The 27,580-nt window shown below is 41.4% G+C and overlaps 1 protein-coding gene across 1 annotated transcript in view; it reads left to right on the plus strand.

Annotated features, from left to right (window-relative positions):
* LOC148370496 (PDZ domain-containing protein 4-like) overlaps positions 1-25,818 on the plus strand; it is a 60,355-nt gene extending 34,537 nt beyond the window's left edge. The window contains exons 10-16 of the mRNA XM_088329847.1: positions 912-1,243; positions 5,507-5,670; positions 8,762-9,388; positions 16,115-16,431; positions 17,616-17,687; positions 19,791-19,903; positions 25,549-25,818. Coding sequence (XP_088185973.1) covers positions 912-1,243; positions 5,507-5,670; positions 8,762-9,388; positions 16,115-16,431; positions 17,616-17,687; positions 19,791-19,903; positions 25,549-25,738 — 1,815 coding nt within the window. The 3' untranslated portion in view covers positions 25,739-25,818. The remainder of the gene's footprint in view (positions 1-911; positions 1,244-5,506; positions 5,671-8,761; positions 9,389-16,114; positions 16,432-17,615; positions 17,688-19,790; positions 19,904-25,548) is intronic.
* The last annotated feature ends 1,762 nt before the right edge of the window (positions 25,819-27,580 follow it).

Here is a 27,580-nt window from a genome sequence, read left to right on the forward strand (position 1 = left end):
ATTATGTTATTTTTGTCAGATGCTGAGCAATTTTTACGCGAGATGTTACAGGCTGCACACCTTCCTAAAAGTTAAATTTTTGCTTCATTGGTCCACGGAATGTTTCTCCAAAACCCTTGAGGATATTCAAGAAACTCTTGGGCAAATGTGAGACGACTCTTTGGTTTTCGCCTGGGAACTATTCCATGGATGCCATTTTTGGCCAGTGTCTTTCATATAGTGGAGCTGTGAACTCTGACCTGCAGTTCTCTGGATGTTTTAGAGGTTATTTTTGTAACCTCCTGTATGAGCTGTCGTCCCAATCTTGGAATAATCTTAATTGGTCGACTGGGAAGGTTTGCTCCTGCCCCCATTTTCTCCATTTGTGGATAATGGCTCTGACAATGGTACGCTGGAGCTTTACAGCCTTAAAAATTGCGTTGTGACTTTATTTTGGGACTGATAGATTTCAATCACTTTTTTTCTAATTTCTTCTGGAATTTCTTTGGATCGTGGCATGTCAATTGCGTTCATAAGATTTTGTCGCTTACTTCACTTTATTTAACAGATTCAATTTAAGTAATTTCTAGATTCAACACAGGCGGTGGTGATCAATTTTGGGGGTTGTCCGTGGCATTAAATTCAGCTCTCTCCAAACTGTGGTTAGTCAGTTACTTTGTGATTTAACAAGGGAGGAGAATTACACATTCACATAGGGCCAGACTTATGTTCTGTGCCTTAATAAATAGAATGAACATTTTCAACCTGCATTTTGTGTTTCCTTGGGTGTTCTCTGTGTGATAATAAAATTGGTTTGATGATCTGAAATCTTTGTGAGTAATAAATATGCAAAAAACACAGAATTCAGAAAGGGACACAATACTCTTTCACAGAGCTGAAGATTGCCCATGTTCATTTGTTTATCCGATCAGGAAGACCAACTCGTTGCCGGCCTCTCGCCTTACTTGCACTTGTACCTTGGACCAAGAACTCGAGGTGAAGAACCAGATGATGTAGAGGAAGATGATGACGAAGAAGAATATAGGGAGGAGCCCACTGTGCCACTCCCACCTCTTCTCCACTTGAAGCCCCTCCTTTCCAAAAGCCAAGACCTAGACAGCGGTTTGGGTCAAACCGACGAAAGCATGCAGAACGACGAGTCCTCAGAACACGACTTTCTGGGCGGCCCGAGTAGCGCCTGCAACACGACAGCAACCAACACGCCAGGGAGCACCCGCAGGTTCTGCCTGGGCCACAGTCCCAGGTCAGGAACCCGAGATTCTGCAAAAAAAAAAGTATTTTCAGCTGTCAGGGGTGGGCAGGCAACCAATTGGAGTTTGGGGCTAATTTTTTCATTTATTAACACATATACATGCAAATTTTCGAGACTATAAGGTTCACCTGAAAATCCCAGTTTAGGCAGAAATTTGAATGTGCACCTTATAATTCAGCACACCTTTTGTACTGTTATCTCCATGTCAGGGGTGGGCAGGCAACCAATTGGAGTTTGGGGTTAATTCTTTCATTTATTAACACATATACATGCAAATTTTCGAGACTATAAGGTGCACCTGAAAATCCCAGTTTAGGCAGAAATTTGAATGTGCGCCTTATAATTCAGCACACCTTGTGTACTGTTATCTCCATGTCAGGGGTGGGCGGGCAACCAATTGGAGTTTGGGGCTAATTTTTTCATTTATTAACACATATACATGCAAACTTCCACACATTAGATTTCTTTTTAGATTTTGTTTTAACTAGATTAGTTCCGTCAAATTGGTTTTGAAATGCTTACAATCAAAGCAAAATCATGTATTTGGTCACTGTTTTAGACACTAAATTAGATATATAGCTTTATAGTATCACTGTGTTGCAAGGTATTTTTGTGGTATTTTTGCTGTTTGAATATAGTTTTATCTTTGTAGTATATTTGTAGTTTTTCTCCACTAGTATTTTTGTAGCATTTCTGTAGTTTTATTTTTGTAATTTCTTTCTAGTAATTCTGCAGTAGTATTTTCATAATATTATTTTGTAGTATTTCTGTTGTATTTTTACAGTAGTTCTGTCAAATTTTCTTGGAACTTTTCTAGTACATCTATTATTTTTGTAGTATTACCGTACTTTTATTTTAGTTCCATTTATCAAATTCTAGTAGTATTTTGGTAGTATTTCTGTCAGAAATATTTCCGTAATGTCACGGGACCGGACCAGAACGGAGGCAGGAAGGGAGAACTCATTCGCGTTAACGATCAGATACTTTTATTAAGGAAATAAAAGTCGTCCAACACTCAGGGACAAAACAAACAAAAACAGGCTTACAGGCAAACAGGAACTAAGACTAGGGATACTCACAAAACAGGCTTTTACTTAAAACGTGCAAACACAGGTTTCCTCCGAATCAAACGAAACAGGACAGAGCAAAACAGAACAGAAAATGCAATGAACCAGCAGACCGCAATACCCACAACCCGCCCTTAAAAAGCACACACGCAGATTAGATGATCTACTACAGCCGGTGCCCAGGGGGCGGGGCCAGCCGGTCGCCACGGCGACCATGCTGGCCATGACAGAACCCCCCCTTTAAGGGACAGCTCCTGAGGTCCCAAAAAAAAATAATTACCTCGCACCCCGGAATGGGTCGACACTCTCGATTGGGGCAACCCTGCTCTCTCCTCCGAACACGCAGGAACGGGGAGAGGCAGGCGCCATCGGCGTCGGACGGATCGGACTCGGCACTCTGCAGGGGGGGGATCGGACAGGCGATCGGCAGCGGAGTCGAACAAGCTATCATCAGGGGGAATCAGACAGGCGATCATCAGGGGGAGTCAGACAGGCAATCACCGGGGGGAATTAGACAGGCGATCATCAGGAGGGTCCGACGGGCGATCAGCAGGGGAGTCCGACGGGCGATCAGCAGGGGAGTCCGGCGGGCGATCAGCAGGAGTCATACAGGTAAGCAGGAGTCAGACAGGTAAGCAGGAGTGTCAGACAGGTAAGCAGGAGTCGGACAGGAAAGCAGGAGTCGGACAGGCAAGCAGGAGAGTCAGACAGGCAAGCAGCAGGGGAAATCAGACAGGCGAACAGCAGGAGAATCAGACAGGTAAGCAGGAGTATCAGACAGGAAGCAAGGGAGTCAGACAGACGAACAGGACAGGCGAATCAGACAGGCAAACAGGACAGGCGAACCGGACAGGCAAACAGGACAGGCAAACGGGACAGGCGAATCGGACTGGCAAGCAAGGGCGTCGGGCTGGCAAGCAAGGGAGTCGGGCTGGCAAGCAAGGGAGTCGGACTGGCAAGCAGGGGAGTCGGACTGGCAGGCCGGGGAGTCGGACTGGCAGGCCAGGGAGGCGGACTGGCAGGCAGGGGAGTCGGACTGGCAAGCAGGAGAGTCGGACTGGCAGGCAGGAGAGTCGGACTGGCAGGCAGGAGAGTCGGACTGGCAGGCAGGGGAGTCGGATGGGATCGTCCGCTGAGTTCAAATCTTGGCTGGTTCATTCTGTCACGGGACCGGACCAGAACGGCGGCAGGAGGCAGGAAGGGAGAACTCATTCGCGTTAACGATCAGATACTTTTATTAAGGAAATAAAAGTCGTCCAACACTCAGAGACAAAACAAACCAAAACAGGCTTACAGGCAAACAGGAACTAAGACTAGGGATACTCACAAAACAGGCTTTTACTCAAAACGTGCAAACACAGGTTTCCTCTGAATCAAACAAAACAGGACAGAGCAAAACAGAACAGAAAATGCAATGAAACAGCAGCCCGCAATACCCACAACCCGCCCTTAAAAAGCACACACGCAGATTAGATGATCTACTACAGCCGGTGCACAGGGGGCGGGGCCACGGCGACCATGCTGGCCATGACACGTAGTAGTCTTTTTGTATCACAATAATACTGTAGTGGAATTTTTGTTGTATTTTTGAGGGATTGCCATCCAAGTATTTTTGTACTATTTCTGTAGTAGTTCTGTAGTATTATTGTAGTATTTTCATAGTAGTATTTTTGTAGTATTTTTGTGATAGTCCTGTACTTATATTATTGTCGTAATTCCGTGGTAATATTTCTGTAGTAGTATTTTGTAGTATTTATATAGTAGTTTTCTTTTTTTTTTAAATGTGAAAGTAAAATAATAAATTAGGTCCCTATTTTCAACCACCCAAATTGATATCAATTTTTGTAGTAAATTTGTTTTAATTTTTTTTAATTATTTCTGTATTAGTATTTTTTGTTTTTTTTAAACGGGTCCTTTGATTACCATCATATGTATTTTATATTACTTGACCATTTTAGTTTTTCGGGACGACTGGAAAAGCCTAACATGCATGTTTTCACCAGCCGTTGTTTGCCCACCCCTGTGCGACGTGTTTAATTTTTTGGGGTGTTCAACGCAGATAAACAGAAAGCCAAACTAAATTACTAAATTCAGTCAGACAGATATTGCATTTTTCTTCATACAAACAAACGTAGCATATTATTTGGGTGAACGTGTTATATTTTTCAGTACAAATCTCCAAATGCACAGCCATTGCCATTTCTGGTGCCTTCAAATAATTCCAAAAGATTCAGCACTTTCTTGTTAGTCTTCTTCTCATTGCTAAATGTTAAAGTCATATGCTATCACCTAACGGTCATGGCGAGGTTAACATCTCCGCAACAGAATTGACATGAGCAGAACAGACCAAACATTTTATGAGAAGTAAAAAAATGCAGTTTACTATCATACAAATGCATGACAATGATGATAACGGTGATCAAATCTGGTGAGCGGGTCCTATTTTGGAGCCACTCGGCCAATACAAACATGCAGTAGAGATTGAGAGGTAAGGCAATAGGTCTTGTCTCATTATCACACCATTTTTAGTCATGGTACCAGAGGCAAATGTTTGAGAAAACAGAAAGTGTTCAAAATTGGTATAAGAGTTTTTCTTATCTGCAACTTAGCATTGTAAGTGACAAACAATGTAAAATACCTGTGACCATTTATATCTTTCAGGACGACCACATTACTTACCACATTGCCTTTCCCTTTACTCAGTTTAGAATCTCGTGCACTCAGTAAAGACTTTGGGAGTTGGCGATACGATACTGTATTTCAGGGGTTCAGTGTCTTACCCAAGGACACTTCGACGTGTAACACGGACAAGCCGGGATTCGAACTGGGACCCTTCGATCCCACGACGAGCGCTCTACCTCCTGAGCTACTGCCGCCCCACATGGGTCGACACCTCTAAAACTTAAAACGTCTCCAGCGTTCTTCCGGCTGCAATCCGGGATTGATTCCCGTTACTTCCTATTTTTGCAACTGTGGTCAATTCTGATCAGCAATATATTTTGACAGATCAATCAGTGCTCAAATATGGTACTTTTTCAGTTTAAGTGCAACCCTGACCCTTACTGTGGTTTTAATTCTATGTGCCTTATAAGCCGGTGCGCTTTATGTATGTAAAAATATCACAAAAGGTTAATTTTTGGGGGTGCGCCTTATAATGTAGAAAATGCAGTAATGGTTCATTTCACAGGCTTAGTCCAAGTACCAGTCCTGGAGTAGGACCCAGCCCCAAGATGAGCCCCAGTCCAGGACACATCCATGGAGATGCCCCGCCTCCCTTTTTACACCTCCAGCTCTTATCAGATCCTTCGACTGCAGCCAATGGAAGTAAAGGCGGAGCCATGCAGAACCATGCCCAACACAAGGTCATTTATATCCGGGTTTTACTCATCAAGTCATGACGATATTATTAGGGATGCACTTTTCATAGTATTCTTCTAAATAAGTACAAAATAATACTCAATATAAGCAGAAAAAAGGTGAAATCACAACTTTGCAAATGTTTGCATATAACGGAGGGTTGGGGTCCCCATTTACCACAATGAATATACGCTTACTGTTCTCATTTCTTCTGTCCACACTTGGGCAAGTGGCAATAGCCGAGTGAAATTCATTGTGTACAGAACCACTTTAAAGCATTCGCGGGCATCTTATACATGGTTAGAATGCTGAGGTTCCACAGACTCGAATGATACCAAACATGATAAGAGAAAATGATATTTTCAGTCTGGCGAGTATTTAAGTTAAACAATGGATAATATAAATAAATAGTTAATTGGAGCCCAAGATCATTTTTCAATTGAAGCATTTCAGAAAAGTAGCAGCCAAATATAAGGGTCACCCAAATGACATACTTGTGAGGTGGAGGTCTAGAAGGCTCTGGGCTGTTATTCAGTCCCACCTCCCTGATGAATTCATTTTCCACGCAGATTATATATATTATATATATATATATATATATATATATATATATATATATATATATATATATATATATATATATATATATATATATATATATATATACATCTATATATATATATATATACTGGACTGTCTCGGAAAATTAGAATATTGTGATAAAGTTCTTTATTTTCTGTAATGCAATTAAAAAAACAAAAATGTCATACATTCTGGATTCATTACACATCAACTGAACTATTTCAAGCCTTTTATGATTTGAATATTGCTGATTTTGGCTTACAGCTGAAAAAAACTCAAAAATCCTATCTCAAAATATTAGAATACTTCCTCAGACCAAGTAAAAAAAATAATTTTATAACAGCAAAACTAAATCAAACATTTGAAAATGTCCATTGATGCACTCAGTACTTGGTTGGGAATCCTTTTGCACGGATTACTGCATCAATCCGGCGTGGCATGGAGGCAATCAGCCTGTGGCATTGCTGAGGTGTTATTGATGCCCAGGATGCTTCGATAGCGGCCTTCAGCTGATTTGCATTTGTAGGTCTGGTGTCTTTCATCTTCTTCTGAACTATACCCCACAAATTCTCGATGGGGTTCAGGTCATGGGAATTAGCAGGCCAATCAAGGACAGTGATGCCATGGTCAGTGCACCAGTTACTGGTGATTTTGGCACTGTGGGCAGGTGCCAGATCATGCTGGAAAATGAAATACTCATCTCCATAGAGCTTTTCAGCAGATGGAAGCATGTAGTGCTCTAAAATCTCTTGGTACACAGTTGCATTTACTCTGGACTTGATGAAACACAGTGGACCAACACCAGCAGCTGACATGGCTCCCCAAACCATTGCTGACTGTGGGAACTTCACACTGGATTTCAAGCAACTTGGATTTTGCTCTTCTCCAGCCTTTCTCCAGACTCTGGCGCCTTGACTTCCAAATGAAATGCAAAACTTGCTTTCGTCTGAAAAGAGGACTTTGGACCACTCTGCAACTGTCCAGTGCTTCTTCTCCATAGCCCAAGTCAGACGCTTCTTCCGTTGTCTTGAGTTCAGAAGTGGCTTGACCATGGGAATACGGCTATTGTAGCCCATTTCCCGGACACGTCTGTGAACTGTGGCTTTTGATTCCTGGACTCCAGCTTCAGCCCACTGTCTTTGAAGCTCCCTCAAATTCTGGAAGCGGCTCTTCTTCACAATTTTGTTAAGGCTGCGGTCATCTCTCTTGGTTGTGCAGCGTTTCCGGCCACATTTTTCCCTTCCAACAGACTTTTTGTGGATATGCTTTGAAACTGCACTCTGTGAACAGCCTGCTCTTTGAGAAATTTCTTTTTGTGTCTTACCCTCCTGATGGAGGGTATCAATGATGGTCCTCTGGACAGCAGTCAGATCAGCAGTGATTTAGTTTACTGAACCAAGCTGAGTGTTTTTAAGGCTCAGGAAACCCTCGCAAGGTGTTTCGAGTTAATTAGATGATTCAGGTGATTAGTTGAATAGCCTACTTGTATACTTTTTCATGATATTCTAATATTTTGAGATAGGATTTTTGAGTTTTCTTAAGCTGTAAGCCAAATTCAGCAATATTAAAATAATAAAAGGCTTGAAATAGTTCAGTTGATGTGTAATGAATCCAGAATGTATGACATTTTTGTTTTTTTAATTGCATTACAGAAAATAAAGAACTTTATCACAATATTCTAATTTTCTGAGACAGTCCAGTATATATATATATATACATACACATATATATATATATATATATATATATATATATATATATATTATATATATTATATATATTATATGTATCTCGGGAGCAGCACGGCGGCGCAGTGGTTAGTGCATGTGCGGCACAGTTCATGTCATGGGAACCTCCTGCGTGGGTTCAAATCCAGCTCCAGACTTCCTGTGCGGAGTTTGTATGTTCTCCCCGTGCTTGCGTGGGTTTCCTCCGGGCACTCCGGTTTCCTCTCACATTCCAAAAACATGCATTTCAGGTGAATTGGCCGGTCCAAATTGTCCCTAGGTGTGAATGAGCGAGTGAGTTGTCTGTCCCCGTGTGCCCTGCGATTGGCTGGCAACCAGTTCAGGGTGTATATATATCTCATCTCATCTCTCATCTCATTAGCTGTACCGCTTATCCTCAGTAGGGTCGCGGGGGTGCTGGAGTCCATCCCAGCAATCATCGGGCAGTGGGCAGGGGACATATATATATATAGGCGGACACAAAATCTGTTTTTTTTCTGTGTATTCAAACGTCCATAAATTAGTGCCAGTAGTACCCAAACCGATTTTGACTGAAGAGGAGAAAATTTCAAATTGTTGTCATTAGAAAGAGACCAAAACTATGCTGATATTCCAAATGTTTCAAGTACTGCTTCACTATTACTGTGCGTTCAGGCAAAAATACCTCGTACCGTTTTATGGGGTTGAAAAGCAAATATAGAATAACTTAACGACATAAAGACATCTGTAACTGTAGTGCTCTTTTGCCTTTGTGGGAACACTTGTGGTCTCATGATTCCACTCTCGGTTTCAGCTCCACAAGAGTCCAGTAAAGATGATGGCCACTGTGGCTGGCCTCACGGAAGATGAGTGCCAGCGGTACCAGGAGCTCTTGGAGATTAGGTACCACTGCAAAAGGCAGCCCAGGAACAGATGCTCAGAGAAGAAAAATGAAGAATTAGTGGAGGCCCTGTCTCCTTCATTGGAAGTGAACGGCTACGTGTCCGTATGCGAGCACGAGATGGCGCTCATTGAAGAAGAATTGCGCCACCTGGAGTTCAAGTGGCGTGACATCCTGCGTGCGCAGAAGATGCAGCAGCTCCGTGAGAGATACCTGAAAGCTTGGGTGATGGAGGAGGAGACCAAACATGACACAGACGACGAAAACAAAGTTCACGACTTGTTGGCTATCAACGAGCTCCCGGAGCGTTCCCACGACGGCAAAGCTAGCACCAGCGCCTACAGCAGCGGCGAGAGCACACCATTGGTTGGAACGCCAGGAATTCCGCTCCTGTGGGGAAACCAAGCCTTCCCGTCCCCGCTTCCTTTGTGGAAGAGAGGCCACTCAGGCCTCGGCTGTAGTGCTCAGGGTGACGACAGGGTCAACAGTTCTCCCTCCAGGTTCAAGTCTAAAGATCATCATTGTTGTTACAATAGACCCCAGGGATAAACCATGAATCCGATCTGAGGTGGGAATCGCAAAGTTAAAGTGCCGTACAGCGGGGGACAGAAACCTATGGTAATTAGCTCAGAACACCTGGAACTGTTGGGCTTTGTGGTGGACCCAAAGACAGTAATCAGGAAAAGACAAGGTGCTCAAAAAAGATGGCCTTTCATTACAAAATCATCAACAAAGTAACGGTCGAAAACAACAATAAATCTGTCAGAAACAAAAAAACAAATCTCACAAATCAGGATGCAACTGGAAAATGGTGATGGTGGAAAACGAAGGTGCAAAGTGAAAAACCACCCAACATTAGGTGCGGTCCAAAATAACAAAGGCTCAGGCTAATTAGGTACAGGTATGGGGTGATTGTATGTCTAGTATTTCTGTAGTATTTTTGTAGTACAGTGTTACTGTATTCTTATTTTTGTAGTATTTTTGTGATATTTCCATAGGAGAATTTTTGTAGTATCGCTATAGGTGTAATCTGCAGTATTTCTGCTGTAAACCTCTTGTAGTAGTTTTTTTATAGTAATATTACTCTAGTAGTTATTTATTATAGTATTATGTATTCATATTGTTTTAGTATTTCAGTCGCAGCACGGCAGCACAGTGGTTAGCGTATGTGCGCCACAGTTCTGAGGACATGAGATCAAACCTCCTTTGCATGTTCTCTACGTGCTTGCGTGGGTTTACTCCAGGCTCTCCGGTTTCCTCACACATTCCAAAAACATGCATGTCAAGTTAATTGTCCGGTTCAAATTGTCCCTAGGTAGGAATGAGCAAGTAAATTGTCTGTCTATGTGTGCCCTGCGACTGGCTGGCAATCAGTTCAGGGTGTCCCCTGCCCACTGCCCGACGACAGCTGGTATGGCCGCCAGCACCCCCGCGACCCTACTGAGGATAAGCGGTGCAGATAATGGATAGATGGATGGATAGTATTTCAGTAGAAGTATATTTGATGTAGTTCCAAAGCGGTATTTTAGTAGAATTTTTGTAGTAATTCTTTGGAGTAAAAAATTCTGTTGTAGTATTTTGTTATATAGTATTACTGGTGTAGTATTTTTGTAGTAATTCTATACCATTGTTTTATTTTCAGAATGAAAGCAAAATAAAGCAGTATATGAGGTCCCAGTTTTTAAGCATTGTATTTGATATTTAGTTTTGTTGTTATTGTGTAGTATTTTTTTTTGTGTACACACAAAGTGACAATGGGGACAATGTTGGAACCCAAAAAGTTAACCACTCTTGGGGGCCCCCTAGTGGTTGTGGGTCCCTAAGCAGCTGCTTAGCTCGCTTATGCCCTAGGCCGGCGCTGGTGCAAACGATTAAATAGCATTATAAGTACATATTAAAACAAAGGAAACTATTATTGTATTTACTTTTGGTGTGACACAAATTGAGCTGGTCAAATGCAGTAGCAGGTGGATGCAGAGGGTGAAGGTGAAGGTGGTGGCGGATGAAAAACGAGACTTATATACGGTACTTGTGATGATTGACATGACCTGAGGAAATTTCCTTAATTTAATCACATCCTTATTTTTAATAAGAGCCTCGATTGTAAATTGGTTGTGGCCATGCAACTTAGCGAAAGTAACCACCCCTGTTTCTTTTTCGTATTTCTTGATTATTGCGATCCTCATTTCCATGGTCATTGTGTTTTTGCCGAAGGGTAGAAAACTATGATAAAGGTTTACTTTGGTACCCCAGATAAAAACATTAGTATAATAGTAAGTACTACATATGTGTAGCATACATGTATTGGATTAAAAAAAGTACAAAGAAACATACATGATAAGAAAAAAATTGTGTTAATTGAGCTGGTCAAGCAGAGTAGTGGTTGGATGCAGAGGGTCGAGAAGATGGCAATGGTAGATTAAAATGAAACTACCGTATTTTCCGCACTATAAGGCGCATCGGGTTATAGGGCGCACCCCCAAAAAATAGTTTTTGGTCCTATATCTTCCATAGATAAGGCGCACCGGATTATAAGGCGCTACAATGGGAACGTCGACAAAACAGTCAGATGATTCAGTCAAACTGATTACCCCCTTAACATTCCCAAAGCTTGCAAAGAAGCAAATACGTGTCGTAGACACGTGCGGATGCGGTGTCCGTACGATGTCACTCAACTGCATCGTTCCGAATATCATTCGGAAGGTTAAAGTCTTGGGATTCAAGAAATGCCAACCATTCCTTAGTTTCTATTTTCTTTTCCGCTCGCAACTTTACTGTGCATATGACAATAAACACTTGGAATTGAGTTTAATTCACTCATCACAGCAACATCAAGATCATTCTAAAACAAGATACCGGGAAAATATGAAGCCGCATAGCTCACCTAAGTTCTCACGTTCAATAATGATACGCAATCATGGTCTTCTTACAACCGTGAGTGTAGTAAATCCAGGAGAGTAAAATTTACAAATACAGACTAATAAAACATGTTTCTTTATGGAGTAGTTTAGCAAGCTTGCTATTCAGTCATCTTTTTCAGCCAATTGCAGGGTTTGTTTTGGCCCACTAGCCAATCCGAGGCTCCGAATAACTTCAGACAATAGCGATCGATTTAACGGATGACTGACACATCTTTTTCGGCCGATTGCAGGGTTTGTTTTGGCCCTCTAGCCAATCCGAGGCTCCGAATAACTTCGGCCAATAGCGATCGATTTAACGAATGATTGACACATCTTTTTCGGCCAATTGCAGGGTTTGTTTTGGCCCTCTAGCCAATCCGAGGCTCCGAATAACTTCAGCCAATAGCGATCGATTTAACGAATGATTGACACATCTTTTTCGGCCAATTGCAGGGTTTGTTTCGGCCCTCTAGCCTATCCGAGGCTCCGAATAACTTTAGCCAATAGCGATCGATTCAAATGATGATTGACATATTGGTTAGCCAATGAAACACCGGTATATAAATCCCAGCATTCACCGTGGGCTACTCCACATTCGGGGGAAAATCGGGGCTGTTGCGTAAGTTGCGAGACCTTGCGATTTAATATTGAGCCATATATAAGGTATTATAAGGCGCATGGTCAGCTTTTGAAAAAAATTAAGACTTTTAGGTGCGCCTTGTAGTGCGGAAATTACGGTAATTTGCGAGGATTGTCATGCTCATAGAGAACTTAATAACTGTAATTGCCTCTTTAATTTTAATAAGAATACCAATAGTGTATTGGTCAGGGCAATGCAATTTAGCATCAGTAGCGATCCATGTGCTTTCTTTGTTTTTACTTCTTCTTGGTAGTTCCAGATAATTGCAAGCTTTATATAGTTTCTATGGTTATTGTGTGTTTTGCATCTCTCTTGAGCATCACTTCAAATCTTGGACTCACAGTGGACAGGTACAGTACAAAAAATAAAGTATTGTATCACACTTACAAATTACGAAGATTCTGAACTGAATAAAGAGAGAGAAAGGCATCGTGGGATGTAATGCAGCCAATATTGTATCTGCATTTTCATGATGCCATGACGCGAACCAATAGCAAGCATACCAGCGTTTTATATCACATCGACCAATAGCAGACAGCCATCTTAGCGGAGTAGCCCGTGATACCCACGAACACCGAAAAGTTTGAAATTTTAAAGGTTTCTGATTATTGTGGAGCCGTGGTTAGTGTGTGCGTGGCACAGTTTTTAGGTCATGGGATCAAACATTCCTATTTGGAGTTTGCATGTTCTCCCAGTGCTTGCCTGGGTTTCCTCCGGGTTTCATCCCACATTCTAAAAACATGCATGTCAGGTTAATTGGCCGGTCCAAATTGTCCATAGGTGTAAATGACCGAGTGACTTGTCTGTCTCCTTGTGCCCTGCAACTGGCTGGCAACCAGTTCAGGGTGTCCCCTGTCTGAAAATAGCTGGAATGGACTCCAGCACCCCCACGGCCCTACTAAGGATAAGCGGTGCAGATAATGGATGGATGGATATGATTACTACTATGCGCAATTTTTTTTCTGACGTCTGTTGATGACGTGGAGTGGGGAAAATGTCGTACCAAGGGGCCAAAGAAACGTCATTGTTCACACCATAAAGGGAAGACGTTGAAAGGCGAGTAGCCTTATCCTGGGGGTCTACTGTACTTCAAATTATTCAAGCCACAGACAAAAAGTTTTTTTTTTAAATGCTGGATTCAAATACTGTATAATCTAATGAATACTTCTGAGTCCTCAAAGCTAACATTTAACATTCATGTTTTTTCTTTCTTCGATCGCTTAACAGAGAGTTAGGATCTCCATCTAGACGAAGCAGGAACGACGGAGCGTGTGGTTCCAGAACAGGTAACAAAACTTCCACATAGTGACTTAAAATGTATACTTACTCAGACTAGCAGAAAATGAACTCATCAGAACACGTCAAGTCAAGTCATTTTTATTGTATAACCCTTAATCACAAAGAGTCTCAAAGGGCTGCACAGGTTATTGCAAACCACAGACTATTATTACAGACTTATTAAACCATCCCCTGGTCTAAAAACCCACATGAGGGCAAGGAAAACTCAAAAACCTCAACATGAGGAAAATGAAGAAACCTTGAGAAGGGACCGCACATGTGGTAATCCCCCTTCCAGGATGACCAGGCTGCAATGGATGTTGCAATAACAAATAATACAGAGATATTGTCAACAAAAAATGCAGGTTATTTATATGCAATAGAGTAGAAGTGTGTTTTAAGCTTAGATTGAAACATTTTCACCGAGGTTGCAGATCGAATCTCAGGGGGAAGAGCATTCCACAGCACCGGGGCCCAGATGGAGAACACTCTCGAACCTGCGGATCTCTTCTTGGCTCTTGGGATCACGAGTAGACCAACGTTTTCAGAGCAAAGGCTCCTGACAGGAATATAGGGGGTAATTAAATCTGAAAGATATGAGGGAGCAAGTCCATGCATGATTTTGTATAATACCAAGAAAACCTTAAAATCACATCTTAAGCTAACAGGGAGCCAATACAGGTTGGCTAAAATCGGGGTAATGTGATCAAACTTACTTGACTTAGTTAAAAGCCTCGCTGCAGCATTTTGTACCAGCTGAAGGCTCTTGATTTTGGACTTCGGGAGACCAGAGAGTAGTGCATTACAGTAATCGAGACGGGAAGTGAATTATAATCTCCGCATCCGACTGAGACAGCATTTGACGAATTTTAGCAATGTTGTGAAGATGAAAGAAAGCTGTTCTAGTAATATTCTTCACGCGTGTTTGAAAAGGACAGATCGGGGTCAAATATGACACCTAAATTTTTAACTGAGTCACTCTGGGTTATCTTGTGATGTATAATGTGATTTTGCGGGGGACCCAAACATGGACAACAGGAAATGGAATACGTTTAAAAACAGATGGCGTTTGAAAACAAAATCATCGGCAAAGTAACAAACAGTGAAAAACAACAATAAAACTCTCAGAATGAGAAACAAAATCCAAACATCATAAAGCAGGATGGACACGAAAGGATAATGTGGAAACCAAAGGTGGAAAATAAAAGTGGATAATGAAAACGCCCGACCCTAGTTGCTGCCCAAAATGTCCTGATAAAGTATCGAGCTAATTATCGACAGGTGTCGGGTGATTGGATACACCTGTCCCAGTTACAAGCCCACAAGGCGCCTTCTGGTGGACAAAGGTCCGCCAGACCCAAGCAATTTCATCAACAATCTCAGCACATTAAAAGAAGAACATTAGATGAAATTCATGCGTAAACGCAAAATCTGGGGCCTTTCTGGAACCCATTTCCAAACTTGAAATCAGTCAAGAACCTAAAAGCCATTCAACCTTAAGGGGACAATGTGTATTATATAGTGCCTCCTACAGTGAAAAACAAAGCAAATATTATCACTAGAGAAATATATTTGAAGTTATCATTATACGGTAAAAGATTAATTTTATTAGGAGTGAATATGAAGCTGGAACATTACTTTAAATGGACAGTGTGGATTATTTAGCGCAACCTTGCTGTAATCCTGTGCAGTCCTTTGAGACATTTTTGTGATTAAGGGCTATACAAATAAATGTGACTTGACTTAAAAAAAACATATTCATTAAATCACAATAATATTGATTAAACTAACAATGCAAAATACATGAACATATATATAACATGATTTTTTTTTTTAAATACTTGTAGGTCAAATGATTTACTCATTTTGAATAACACGAGCCTTACCTAAACAAAACTGACATTATTGTCATTATTTCAAGTTGCTTCGGCTTTACATGGACCAAAATTGGGATAAAATCACTTGACTTTGCAACGCCACAGAGAAATGTGCAATAGTTACATTTTATTTCGGAGCCATACGTACTCATGAAAAGAGCCATATATGATCCGTTTGGAGATGATGCTGTGTAGTGGATGCGATGAATTGTCCATGATTGACCACAGCTTTTTCAGTGCCCGTCTGAAGCTGAAGCTACCTTGAGCTTAAGAAGGTTGAGTTTGATTCTTTATGTCAACCTTGTAGGCATGTCTAACTCTAAAAGCCAGATTTCAGCCTTAAAGTCTGGTCAAAATATAGATAGCTTGTAACTTTGCCACCAATTCTGAACTAAAGTTCAGAAATCAGAAGTTACACATCCTTAGAACACTAACATCAAGCCTAAAACAGTTCTGAACCTCCAACACAATTTTGACCCTTAAAATCCAAGTCCAAATATTCGCACCAACCTAACTGACCCTTATCTTGAAGTCTCATGTACATTTTGATGTAGGCATCACCCATGCCAGTCCGAGAGGAGGTAGTGCCGAGTCCAGCCCGTTCCTGGCTCAGCGGCGCCAAAATCGAGTCAAGGCAATGGAGCGCTACCACAGCTGCATGGCGCTGCCATCCAATGCACCTCTGGAGCCAATGGATCAAAAGATGGCTGAAAAAAGTTATTCAGGAATGGAAAACGGCTGGTCAACTTGTCACCAGAGTGTGTGCAGCGCCCCCTGTGGTCTGGAAGCTGCACAGGCAGCCTTATGCTTGCGTCTAGCTCTACCGGCACCCTCGTCAGCAAACGCTACTGGACATCCCATGGAATGGAAGGTAGGGTGCAAATTACTTTTCAGAATGCCTTTAAGACCAGGTATCACCAACCTTTTTGAATCCCAGAGATACTTTATTTCTGATTCGTACAAAGGGTCACCGGTTTGATATTTCTCAAATGACAACTTATTTTGTTATTACTATGTCGTTACTATGTTATCATCATGTCATTACCAGAAGGTAGTGTTAAAATAGCTCAACCACCAAATCATCCACCTTGTATAAGGGCACTGAGTGATTTACAAATATAAATGATGGGCTAGTTTAATTAAGAATAATTATGGAAGAATTGATCATGTATTTAAACTGTATAAAATTTGACCATGTATGGTGCAAGCAAGGTCCAGTGCCACAAAAACAGCTTGGCGGCAGGTTGCCAGACAAACATGGTGGTGACCTAAGTGGGGATTCCACTGTGTAAAAGAAATACACATTTCTCGAACTATGATTCTTTTCTATAAAAAAATACATCTGTATGATAGTTCATGTATTTATTCTTAGTATTCGAAACAAAGCTTTTTTGTACTATTATTGTTTAATAATAATTTCCGATGGGCCCGAAATCAGGAAGCAGGAAAAGGCAAGGTGCTCAAAAACAGATGGCTTTTAATAACTAAATCATCACCAAAGTAACATACAATTGTTCAAAAACAACAAAGAAACTGTCAGAAACAAACCAAAAAAAACTCACAAATCAGGATGGATTGGGAAAAGGTGATGATAGAAAACAAAGGTGCAAAATAAAAGTGGAAAATGAAAATCACCGACCCTGGTTTCTGTCTAAAATGTTCTTATGAAGAGTAAGGCTAATAAGGTGTGGGGTGATTGGACGCACCTGTCTCAATTACAAACGGATTAGGCACCCTCTGGTGGACAAAGGTGCGCCAGACCCTAACAATTTTGGTCACTTTATGTCTCCGTAGTTTGTATTCTCCCTCGTGTTAATTAGCACCGGTTTCCAGTCGCATGACACAAAACCGCAACATCTAGTGGTCATTTAATTCACACTGTCCCTTTAAAGACACTCATCTTGCCACTGATTTCCCTAGCCAGTTTTCTTGAAAATCAATAACCCATCATTGATGAGCTATTTTCAGAGCCAGTCCGCGGGCAACCCAGGTGATCTCAGAGGACTACTTGGTGCTCGCGGGCACCACGTTGGTGACCCCTGACTTGCTGTTTAGGTGAAAATCCGAAGCGATGGCACTCGCTATGTTGCCAAGCGTCCGGTTAGAGACCGCATCTTAAAAGCGAGAGCTAATCAGTGAGATTAAACAGGTACAAACTATATAAGAAATTTGAGTTTCCCTTGTGATTCCACTCCACATTTCAGGCTTTAAATTTAAAGCAAAACATTTTTCTAACAATCAACAACATGTGAAACAATATCCTGAAATGGTGCCAAATTATTTGAACATTTTATTTTATATTTGCAACAACAAAAAATCTGAATAGTAGGTGTTGCAAAAATATTGGCCCCGTCTTACCACAGCTAAGCTAACTGACCCCAGAAGTTCCTTGATGACTTCTGAATAATCCTATGTTGACCTAAATGACTCACAAGGACACCGGTGTGTCATCTACTCTTAGTTAAAACAGACAGTGTTATGAGGCATTATCACAGCATTAAGAACACATTAGAACACACCAAGCAGGTCCGGGATAAAGTTGCGGAAAACTTCAAAGCAAGAATGGGATTTTGCAACATTTACACATCTTTTGGAGCCCTGTGCAAGCCATTATATCAAAATGTAGGGGGGCATAAAACCACTGCTAAACTACCAACACGTGGCCGTCACACTAAACTTTGGTCCGAACAAGGAAAAAACTTACCAGAGAAGCAACAAAGAAAATGATGATCACTTTGGATGACCTGCAGGCATACACAGCTGAGCGGGGACAATCTGTATATAAGACAACTATTAGCCATGCTCTTCATAAATCTGCCCTTTTGGGAAGAGTGGCAATAAGAAAGCCCTTTATGAAAGAATACCATTAAAAGTCCCGTGAAACCACATGGGAGACACAAATAACATTTTGAACAAGGTGCTCTGGTCAGATGAGAGCGAAATTGAACTATTTGGGCTGGAAACGCCATCCCCAATCTCAAACATGGTGGGGGCAGCATCATGTTCTGGGGTTGCTTTACTTCAATAGGGACTGAAAAGATTGTTAGAGTCGATGGGAAGATGGCTAGAGCCAAATAGAGGGCGATTCCGGGAGCAAATCTTTTGGAATCTGCAAGAGACCTGAGAATGAGGTGGTGGTTCACCCCACATACCCAAAAAGACTGTGATCTAAGCAAAAGGAGCTTGTATCAAGTTTTACCTCAACCGTAGCCAATATTTTTGCAACACCTATCTTTTATTATTTATTTTTTAGCACAATAAATATGGTTAAATAGTTGTGGTTTATTGTTGTTGATTCTTAGAAAATATTTTGAGTTTATTTTTATGTAAAATGTTGAAGCCTGATATATGGCACTATATTAAAAAGTTATTTGGGAGGGGGAATGTACTTTGGCAATGCACTGTACAGTGGAACCTCGGTTTTCGAATGCCTCTCAGTTCGAACCAATCGGTTCTCGACCAAAGATTTCGAGAATTTCTTGCTTCGCTTTCCGTTCAAAAAATCGGAGTTCGAATGCCGGTACGCTAGGGGCGAAGCTGAGCGGTGTACGGGTGTAGAATGCCCCCACCCCTCGTGAAAAACTGTTATGACGTGCGCGCACACTTCTTTTTGCTTTCGCTTTAGATATCGGTGAACGGAGTGTTTTAGCCCCTAATTATGCCTCCGAAAAAGGTCGGTGCAAGCAGAAAAGTTGCTACAGGTGAAAAAAGAAGGGTAGTGCGTACAACTATGGAATTTAAGAAAGAAATAATGGCAAAATATGAAGAAGGTGTGCGAGTTTCCCATCTTGCTATACATACAGTATGGCTTCTGATGAGCACCACAAAGGTAAGAAATCCTATTCATAATTCTTTTCTTTATCCTTTAACCGCTCACCACTTTTTGTGGAGACCCGGGTGCTAAATGACGTGTAAACGACCTGATTTTTTTAGTTGTACACGTTCATGTTAGCGTAATCTTTCGTACGGAAGATTACGCTAACGCGAACGTACAATTAGCCTGGGTTAGCTTCATGTTTACGTGCATGGTAAGCGTTCAGGGTGTTGGAACGGATTAAAATGATTTTACATTACTTCTAATGGCAAAAACGATTTTCGGTGATCGACCAAATCGGTTTTCGAACAGGGTTCTGGAACGGATTATGGTCGAGAACCGAGATTCCACTGTATATTGTTTTTACTTAGTAAGACATCACATTTTGTGACTTTAAGCAATTCCACACTTAACAGGGCCGCTACTGGAGCAAGGAGGAGAGGAAGCAGCAGCTGCTGAGGGCCCGTGAATACAGACAAAGACGAGAGTTCATGATTCAGAGCCGCCTGGAATACCTGAAGGGCAACAGGTAGAAATATGCAAAAGAACCGCCAACAAATACAGTGACCACTTGATATGACAATTCAATTGATTTATAGCGGGGTAGGAAACCTCAGAAACCTAGAGTTCATAGCTGTAAACCTAGCTGTACCCAAGATAAAAGATGAAAATAACCAAAGTCTCTAGTATGTACTACTTATGCGTAATATACTTGTTTTATTTCTTTTGCCCTTGGTGTGACGTGACCTGAGTTGGTCGTGTGGAGTAGGTGAAGGCAAATCATTTAAAAATATTTGCAAGGATTGTCATGCCCTTAGAATATTTAATCGCCTCCTTATTTTTGATAATAGCCTAAGTCATTGATTGATTATGGACATGCAACTTAGCAATGGTATTGCTTTGTGTGCCCACTTCGTATTTACTGATAATTGTCACATGTTTTTTTTTTTTTTACTGCTCCCGTTAGCATCGCTGCAACATTTGGAACTGTTGAAGAACAGTGAATTTCTTCTCTTGTACTTCACTTGTTGGTTGAATTTAGTGTGATCAGAAAATATGTGCAATCAGAGGCTGGAGTTGAACTACTTCTTAAAGTTTTCCAATGGCAGAGTATTCTGTACATCATTGCGATGTACGCAAAGGGCAAGTCAAGTCATGTTTGTTTGTATAGCCCTTGATCACAAAGAGTGTCAAAAGGCTGCACAGACTATTGCAAACTACAGATTATTATTCCACCATCTGATCTAAAACACACTCTCGCGGACGCATGCAGGAATTGTGTGCTAATTTATCGTGGCGCTCACTTTATCAAATTGCAACCCTGCCCAAGTCTTGAAAGCCAAGGGAGACATCGCCTTGCACACTGCAAAGAAACGTGTGTACAACGCAGCCAAGAGCTAACGTTTAGGAGAGTACTGGCAAGTTTATTAGCTGCCAGGAAACATCTGATTGAGTTGTCAGTTTTCCGCAAATTATAAAAGACGGATAAGGGGCCAAAAAAAACCCCTGACTGTGTCCTACGAGGAGATGGATGACATCAAAAATCACTTCAATACCTCTCAGGAGATGTTTCTGTATTGAGGGTGCAGCAGAAAAACATATTGTAGACAAGGTGAAAGTTCTTTGCATGCAAAATGCAGAAAAGGACAAACGGCTTGCAATCTTTGAAAGTCGAATCGTGGATCTTATACAAGAATGAATGATGTTGTGATAACAGGAATAGCCATTATGCGGGGGCGGTGACGGCAGGCAGCAATGGGGAACCGGGCTTCGCGTTGGATGTAATGTCAACTGAGCAACAGGTGACTGCATTCCTGCCGTCTAAAGGGATTGCTATGGACCCCAACCAAGTCAAGGATTGTCACCCGCCACCCAAGAGAAACAGCACCGACAAGCCAGCATTTATTCGAAGATTTGTGAACAGGAAGCACAAGGTTGCACACCCTGAACAGGGCAGACTGCTCAAAGGCACAAATGTTCACATAAATGAACATCTCACAAAGGCCAATGCAGACATCACAAGAAAAGCACGATATTTGCGTAGGATGAAAAAAATACAGAGTACATGGACCAGAAACTGCAAGATATTCATCAAGCTCAATGGAACACCTGAAGAGGCCAGGGTACTTATGGTGATCAACTTAGAGGAAATGGATAAGTTGGAATAATCATCATCATCATTAATTCACAATAAACGAGGGTGGAGTTGTAACAGATTGGAGGTAACAGCACGAACCCGAACATGAACATAATGAACACATAAGGATCAGGGATAAAACTCAACCTATGATCACCTATAATCAGTGACAATGTACACAGTGGATAAAGGAACATGAACAACTAGAATTGACAAATTTTGACAACAACGAAAACAGCACATCTGACATAGGACAAGACATTGATACAGGCAATAAATTATATATAAGTATGTATATAGTATATATATATATATATATATATATATATATATATATATATATATATATATATATATATATATATATATAAAATTACATATAATATATATAAAATGTGGCTATGTGTGTCGTGATTGCCCAAGTGAAGTCACCTGGGGCAATCCGTTTGGCGCGCTGGAGCACACTTCCTGATTGGGTGACGTTCTCCACTTAAGCGGTCTGCGTCCAGAGAGGATGGTCCGGGTATACTCTTTGTATCCCTGAGTGTTTCTCCAGACTACAAGCTACCCACGACTCCTCTTGCCTGATTCATGCCTGCCTTCCATTTTTTGACCTGTTTCCGTTCCACGTTTTGCGACCTACTCTCCCGCCTCGGCCATCGACTTACCTGCTCAGCTGTACCGTCCGTCCACCCGTCACGGAGCTGCCATTCCGCCCGAAGAGGCTGACGACCAACAAGCGCCGACGTCCCAAGCCAGCTCCAACAACTCTTTCAAATAAAAAGTCTTCTGAAACTAACGCTATTGGATCCGAGAGTCTGTTCTGGTACATGACAATGTGTATATTTAAAAATGTGTATATGTGAATATGTATGCACATTAGTATTTATCCATGTGAAATATACATATGGGATTGTATGAGTTTTTATACATGTAGGATTGTATACGTTTCTATGCATGTATGTCGGGGTATACATGTGCGTATATATTTGTTTTGTTTTTGTAAAGGGGCGAGAGCTAATAAGCTATGCTTCTTCTCACTCCTTTCTTAATATGTCTTTTGTTTTATATTACTTCATTTTGTGGTTAATGTAGCTTCCTCATTTTTCTTTTTTCCATTTTTCCATTTTTTATTTACCAAGATTTTTTGTGACAATGATCAGGAAGCCTTGCACTGCCATATTCAGAATAAATAAATGACAACAACAACCTACTTGAGGGCAAGGAAAAACGCAACAACTTCAGCATGAGGAAAATGAAAAAACCTTAAGGTGAGCCCCCTCCCAGGATTATCAGGCAGCAATGGATGTTGCATTAACAAACATTAAAAATAAAAATAAAACATAAAATAATGAAAGTATAATATCTATCTATCTATCTACCTTGATCATATCCTTCGAGAGGGGTGACCGACAGCAAGACAAACACATACAAAAACAAAGAAAATAAAAAAGGGAAAAGTAGCAAAAAACACATGCAAAAATTTTGGGACCATGGCCAACCCAAATGTCCAAACACCCAAACAAGCTTTTCACTGGTTTACCCCTCCCAAATCATCCAGATACCCTGGCCATCCCACTATCCTTTCATAACACCTCTCAACTCATTCCTATCACCATCAAGAGCTCTAGCTTCCACTACATTTAGACTTTTTTCCTCCAGTGCACTCATAACACCTTCTATCCACGTCAATCCCAGCCTTTGTCTCCTTCCATTTACTTCTGCTCCGTAGATCCTCTTTAACATTCGCTCCTCATCCATCCTCTCTATGTATCCAAAACAACCGTGTACTCTCTTATCCACATACTTTCTCAGTTACACTACGACTCCAGTTCTGTCTCTCACAATTTCATTCCTCACTCTATCTAATCTTGTCACTCCTAACATAGTCAAAAAACACTTCATCTCAAAAACATTTTATTTCCTTCTCAAATCTGAGTTCAGGCTCCAAGTCTCTGCACCATACAACACAGTCAGCACAATCACACTCTCATACAGTGCTTTCTAAACATCCATACTCATACTCTTGTTGCTCATCACTATCCTCAGAGCACCCAGAAACCTTGCTTCCTTGATTCACTCTGTGCAACACCTCGCACTCCATTCCACCAACTGCAGCCGCATCACAACCCAAGTACCTAAAGCTTTCAACTTCTTCCAGCACCTGTCCATGCAACCTTATTTCTAACACCATGTCCACTCCATCACGTGAACACTTCATCACCTTACTCTTCCCAACATTCACGACAAAACTTACGCCTATCACACATTCTTCCAATCTCCGTTACCAACCAACCTTCTCAATGTTTCCTCAGAATCAGCCACAAGCGCTGTGTCATCTGTAAACAACAACTGACTTACCTGCCACACCGTTCCACTGTTATCCATCATCTCGACACCTGTGCCACACCTCTCACCACACCATCCATGTACATATTAAACAGCCATGGTGGCATCACACAGCCCTGTCTCACACTAGTCCACACAGGGAACCACAAGTATAACTCATCTCATCTCCTCAGCTGCACCGCTTATCCTCAGTTGGGTCGCAGGGGTGCTGGAGCCCATCCCAGCAATCATCAGGCAGTAGGCAGGGGACACCCTGAACTGGTTGCCAGCCAATCGCAGGGCACACAAGGACAGACAACTCGCTCGCTCATTCACACCTAGGGAGAATTTGGACCGGCCAATCAACCTGAAATGCATGTCTTTGGAATGTGTGAGGAAACTGAAGTGCCCGGAGGAAACCCACGCAAGCACGGGGAGAACATACAAACTCCACACAGTAAGTCCGGTAGCTGGATTTGAACCCACGCAGGAGGTTCCCAAGACCTTAGAACTGTGCCTCACACGCGCTAACCACTGCTCCGCCGTGCTGCCCACCACAAGTATGATATAAAATGAAAAATAAAATAAAAAGGGTGACCTGCAATGGATGTAGCATTAAAAAACAATACACATACATCGTCAACGTGAAATATAGGTATTCATAAACTATAAAATATAACTGTTTTAAGCATAGATTTAGGGAGTTCCACGGAGGAGAAAGTATTTCAGCTAATATTATACCAGCATTTAAATAATGTTGTGACGCAAAACAATAGGAGACCAGGATTTAGGTTTTAGGCCTCACAAAATAATTTGTTGTTGATGCCGTATACTTTGGAAAATGCAGTACAGATGGGTCAAAGAAACTTTCTATTCCACACTGTAAATATCTTAAGGCGGGAACGCCGTATCACGTCTGACATACCTCCTACAACGCAGTGCCCTAACCGGTGTTTGAACTGAGCACAGGTGTGCTCAATTAGCACACACCTGGACATTTTGAAAATTACACATTGTCAGGTCATTGTGTCAGTTATCAATTCGTCATCCTGTTTTTTATTGTCATTTTCATTTCCATGTCAGGTTTATTTGTTGTTTTGTTTCTGGTTTATTTGCGACTTTGTGATAGAGGTAAGATCTTTGGCCCGGGCCCAAACCCAGATCCAAACCCAGACCGTATTTCAGGCTTAAAATGTCAATCATTAAGTCGGAGTGGGCCAAGCAGGGCCAGGCCAGGCCAGGCTTCTCTCTTCTCTCTTCTCTCTGGGTTTTTGTCTTCTTCTTTTTTTCTTGTCAGAGGATCTGCACAGCATGCATTTACTTTTACTAAGTAATTATTAAGATGACAGTTTTTTTTACTTCTCCTTGAGTAATATTTTTCCTTTTTCTAAGTATACACGCTACTGAAGTAAAGCTTTGGATTTACTCTGGGCTTGGTCCCTCAAATCAAGTTAATCTGTCGGGTTCTGGCTTTTATACCCGCGGGGCGGGGCAGGTTGGGTCGGCCTGGATTTTTTTATGCCCAATCTTACCTTGACCTATGACCACTTGTTTGTTACTTTGTCTTGGTTTTGTTCATAAATACTGTCTTTGTCTTGAGAGCCCCTGTCTCCAGTTCCTGCCTCCCCCACATGGGTCCGTCACACCCCACAACCTTAACAAGTTTACTGTACTTAATTTCAAGTCTCAAATCTTCTGGTTTTCTTCAGGAAGGATGCCGGATCATCAGAAGTGACGGAGCCTTCAGTAGGATCCCTGAGCCAGAAGAAGATGAGCAGAAAGAGGAACCGTCGCATTCTGGACAACTGGAACACCATCCAGGAGCTGCTGGTTCAAGGCTCACGATTGCCCGACGGCAAAAAAAAATTCAACCCTCCAATGTCCGTCATGACCATATGAAGAGTTTCAATTTAGAAATCTTGGAGGAAAGGAAGACCACCCCAAAAATATCAGTTTGCGTACTTGTAAATTCCTCAAACCTGTTAGCTTAGTCATGTTTATTCTTGCGTTTGGTCTCAACAAAACCGAGCTCCTAAATTTACTAATGATTTACATATTGAAAGATTTAATGTCAACCAATAAAAAAATCAAAGTCATTGAAGCATAGGATTTAGTATTAAGATTAACTTTGCTAGTTAAATGCTAACATGCAATGTCAACATCAAATTTAGCTTCCTTGCAAGCTCAGTTTGATCACTTTTCATACGTGTCTCACTGGATAGGGCAACACATTTTTAACAATATTGTCGTCATGGTTCAGCGCCTGCAGTCCCTCTCCATTGCCTGGCAGCAATGAGTCATTTTACAGTCCAGGTACTCCCAATCAGCCATTTAGCCAACCCCTACTATAACTACTCCAACCTCCCATTTTACTTTGCTGATTTATTTTTTTAATACTGCTCAAGACATCCACTCACCAAGACAAAAAGCTTCTCTTCCCAAAACTTTCTTCTTTATTTCTCTCCACGTCCCAAGACTTTTCTCACCAGCCATTTTCTTAAATAAACTCCCAAATCTCCTTTTCAAGAATTTCACCACCCCAAGACCCCTCTCAAGTTTTCCCTCCTCAGCCGTCCTGGTTTCACACTCCCATCTCCCTAGTGATTTTTTTTTTTTCTAATAAAGGGCGCCTGTTTGGGGTTAGGTCACATCCCTGTTTTATCCTCTCCCTTTTTCCTGAATTTGGGTAAGACCAACAAATTGTGACAAATCATGGAGTGTCCCATCACCCAGTGGTCCTAAGTCTAGCCTAGTTGAAGCTCCACAAATTTATAGTAGGGTGGACTAATCGGCTGATTGGAAGGACCTGGAAAGGAGAGTGAGAGGGAGACTGGACATTGGGGCGCTGCTGCTATCGCTTGGAGAAGGAAAGGGACTACAGGAGCAGAACCAGGACAATTTTGTAAGTTGAATAGCTTGAATATCAGAATGAGGCTAAAGTCGAAGCCTCACCACTTTTGAATGGGTTCACCGTCTTTTCTCTACCCATGCAAATAAAGACTACTTTTAATACTGGATGAACAAAACCTTGGTTTTGTTTTTTTTAGACAAGGTTTTGCAGATATTAGAAAACTTGAGCTAAGTTGCTATGACCTTCCTTGCTTTAGGCGTATTGCTATCTAAAAGCACTCTAGGACACATCATCTAGTTCAAACTAATTAGGACAATCGTGTCTCAAGAAGCTACATTACAGAGGCCGTGTCGTACCCCCCACCCCCTCCACATGAGAAGAAAGAAAAAATGAGAGACAAGTAGGAATAATATATATTATTTTGCTTTCATTATGAAAAAAAATACTCTATAAATATCCCAAAAATAGGACAACAGTAACACTATAATAAAAAACACCACTACTAAAATACTACAAAAATAGAAGTACAGTAATACTACAAAATACTGGAAAAAAATACTTCAATGGAAATGCTTTTACTGTAGTACTAGTATACAAAAATACTATAATACAAAAATATTATTACAGGAATATTACAACAGAAATGCTATAAATATACAACTACTGTAATGTTACAAAAATACTAAAGAAATCCTGTACTAAAAAAAAACTTCTACAGAAATCCATCCATCCACTATCTGCACCGCTTATCCTCAGAAGGGACGCGGGTTGCTGGAGCCCATCCCAGCTATCTCTGGGCAGTGGGCAGGGGACACCCTGAACTGGTTGCAAGCCAGTCGCAGGTTACAGAGACAGACAACTCACTCGCTCATTCACACCTAGGGACAATT

The sequence above is a fragment of the Urocampus carinirostris genome, chromosome 3, assembly GCF_059441175.1.
Source record: "Urocampus carinirostris isolate Australia breed hairy pipefish chromosome 3, RoL_Ucar_1.0, whole genome shotgun sequence".
Classification (NCBI taxonomy): domain Eukaryota; kingdom Metazoa; phylum Chordata; class Actinopteri; order Syngnathiformes; family Syngnathidae; genus Urocampus; species Urocampus carinirostris.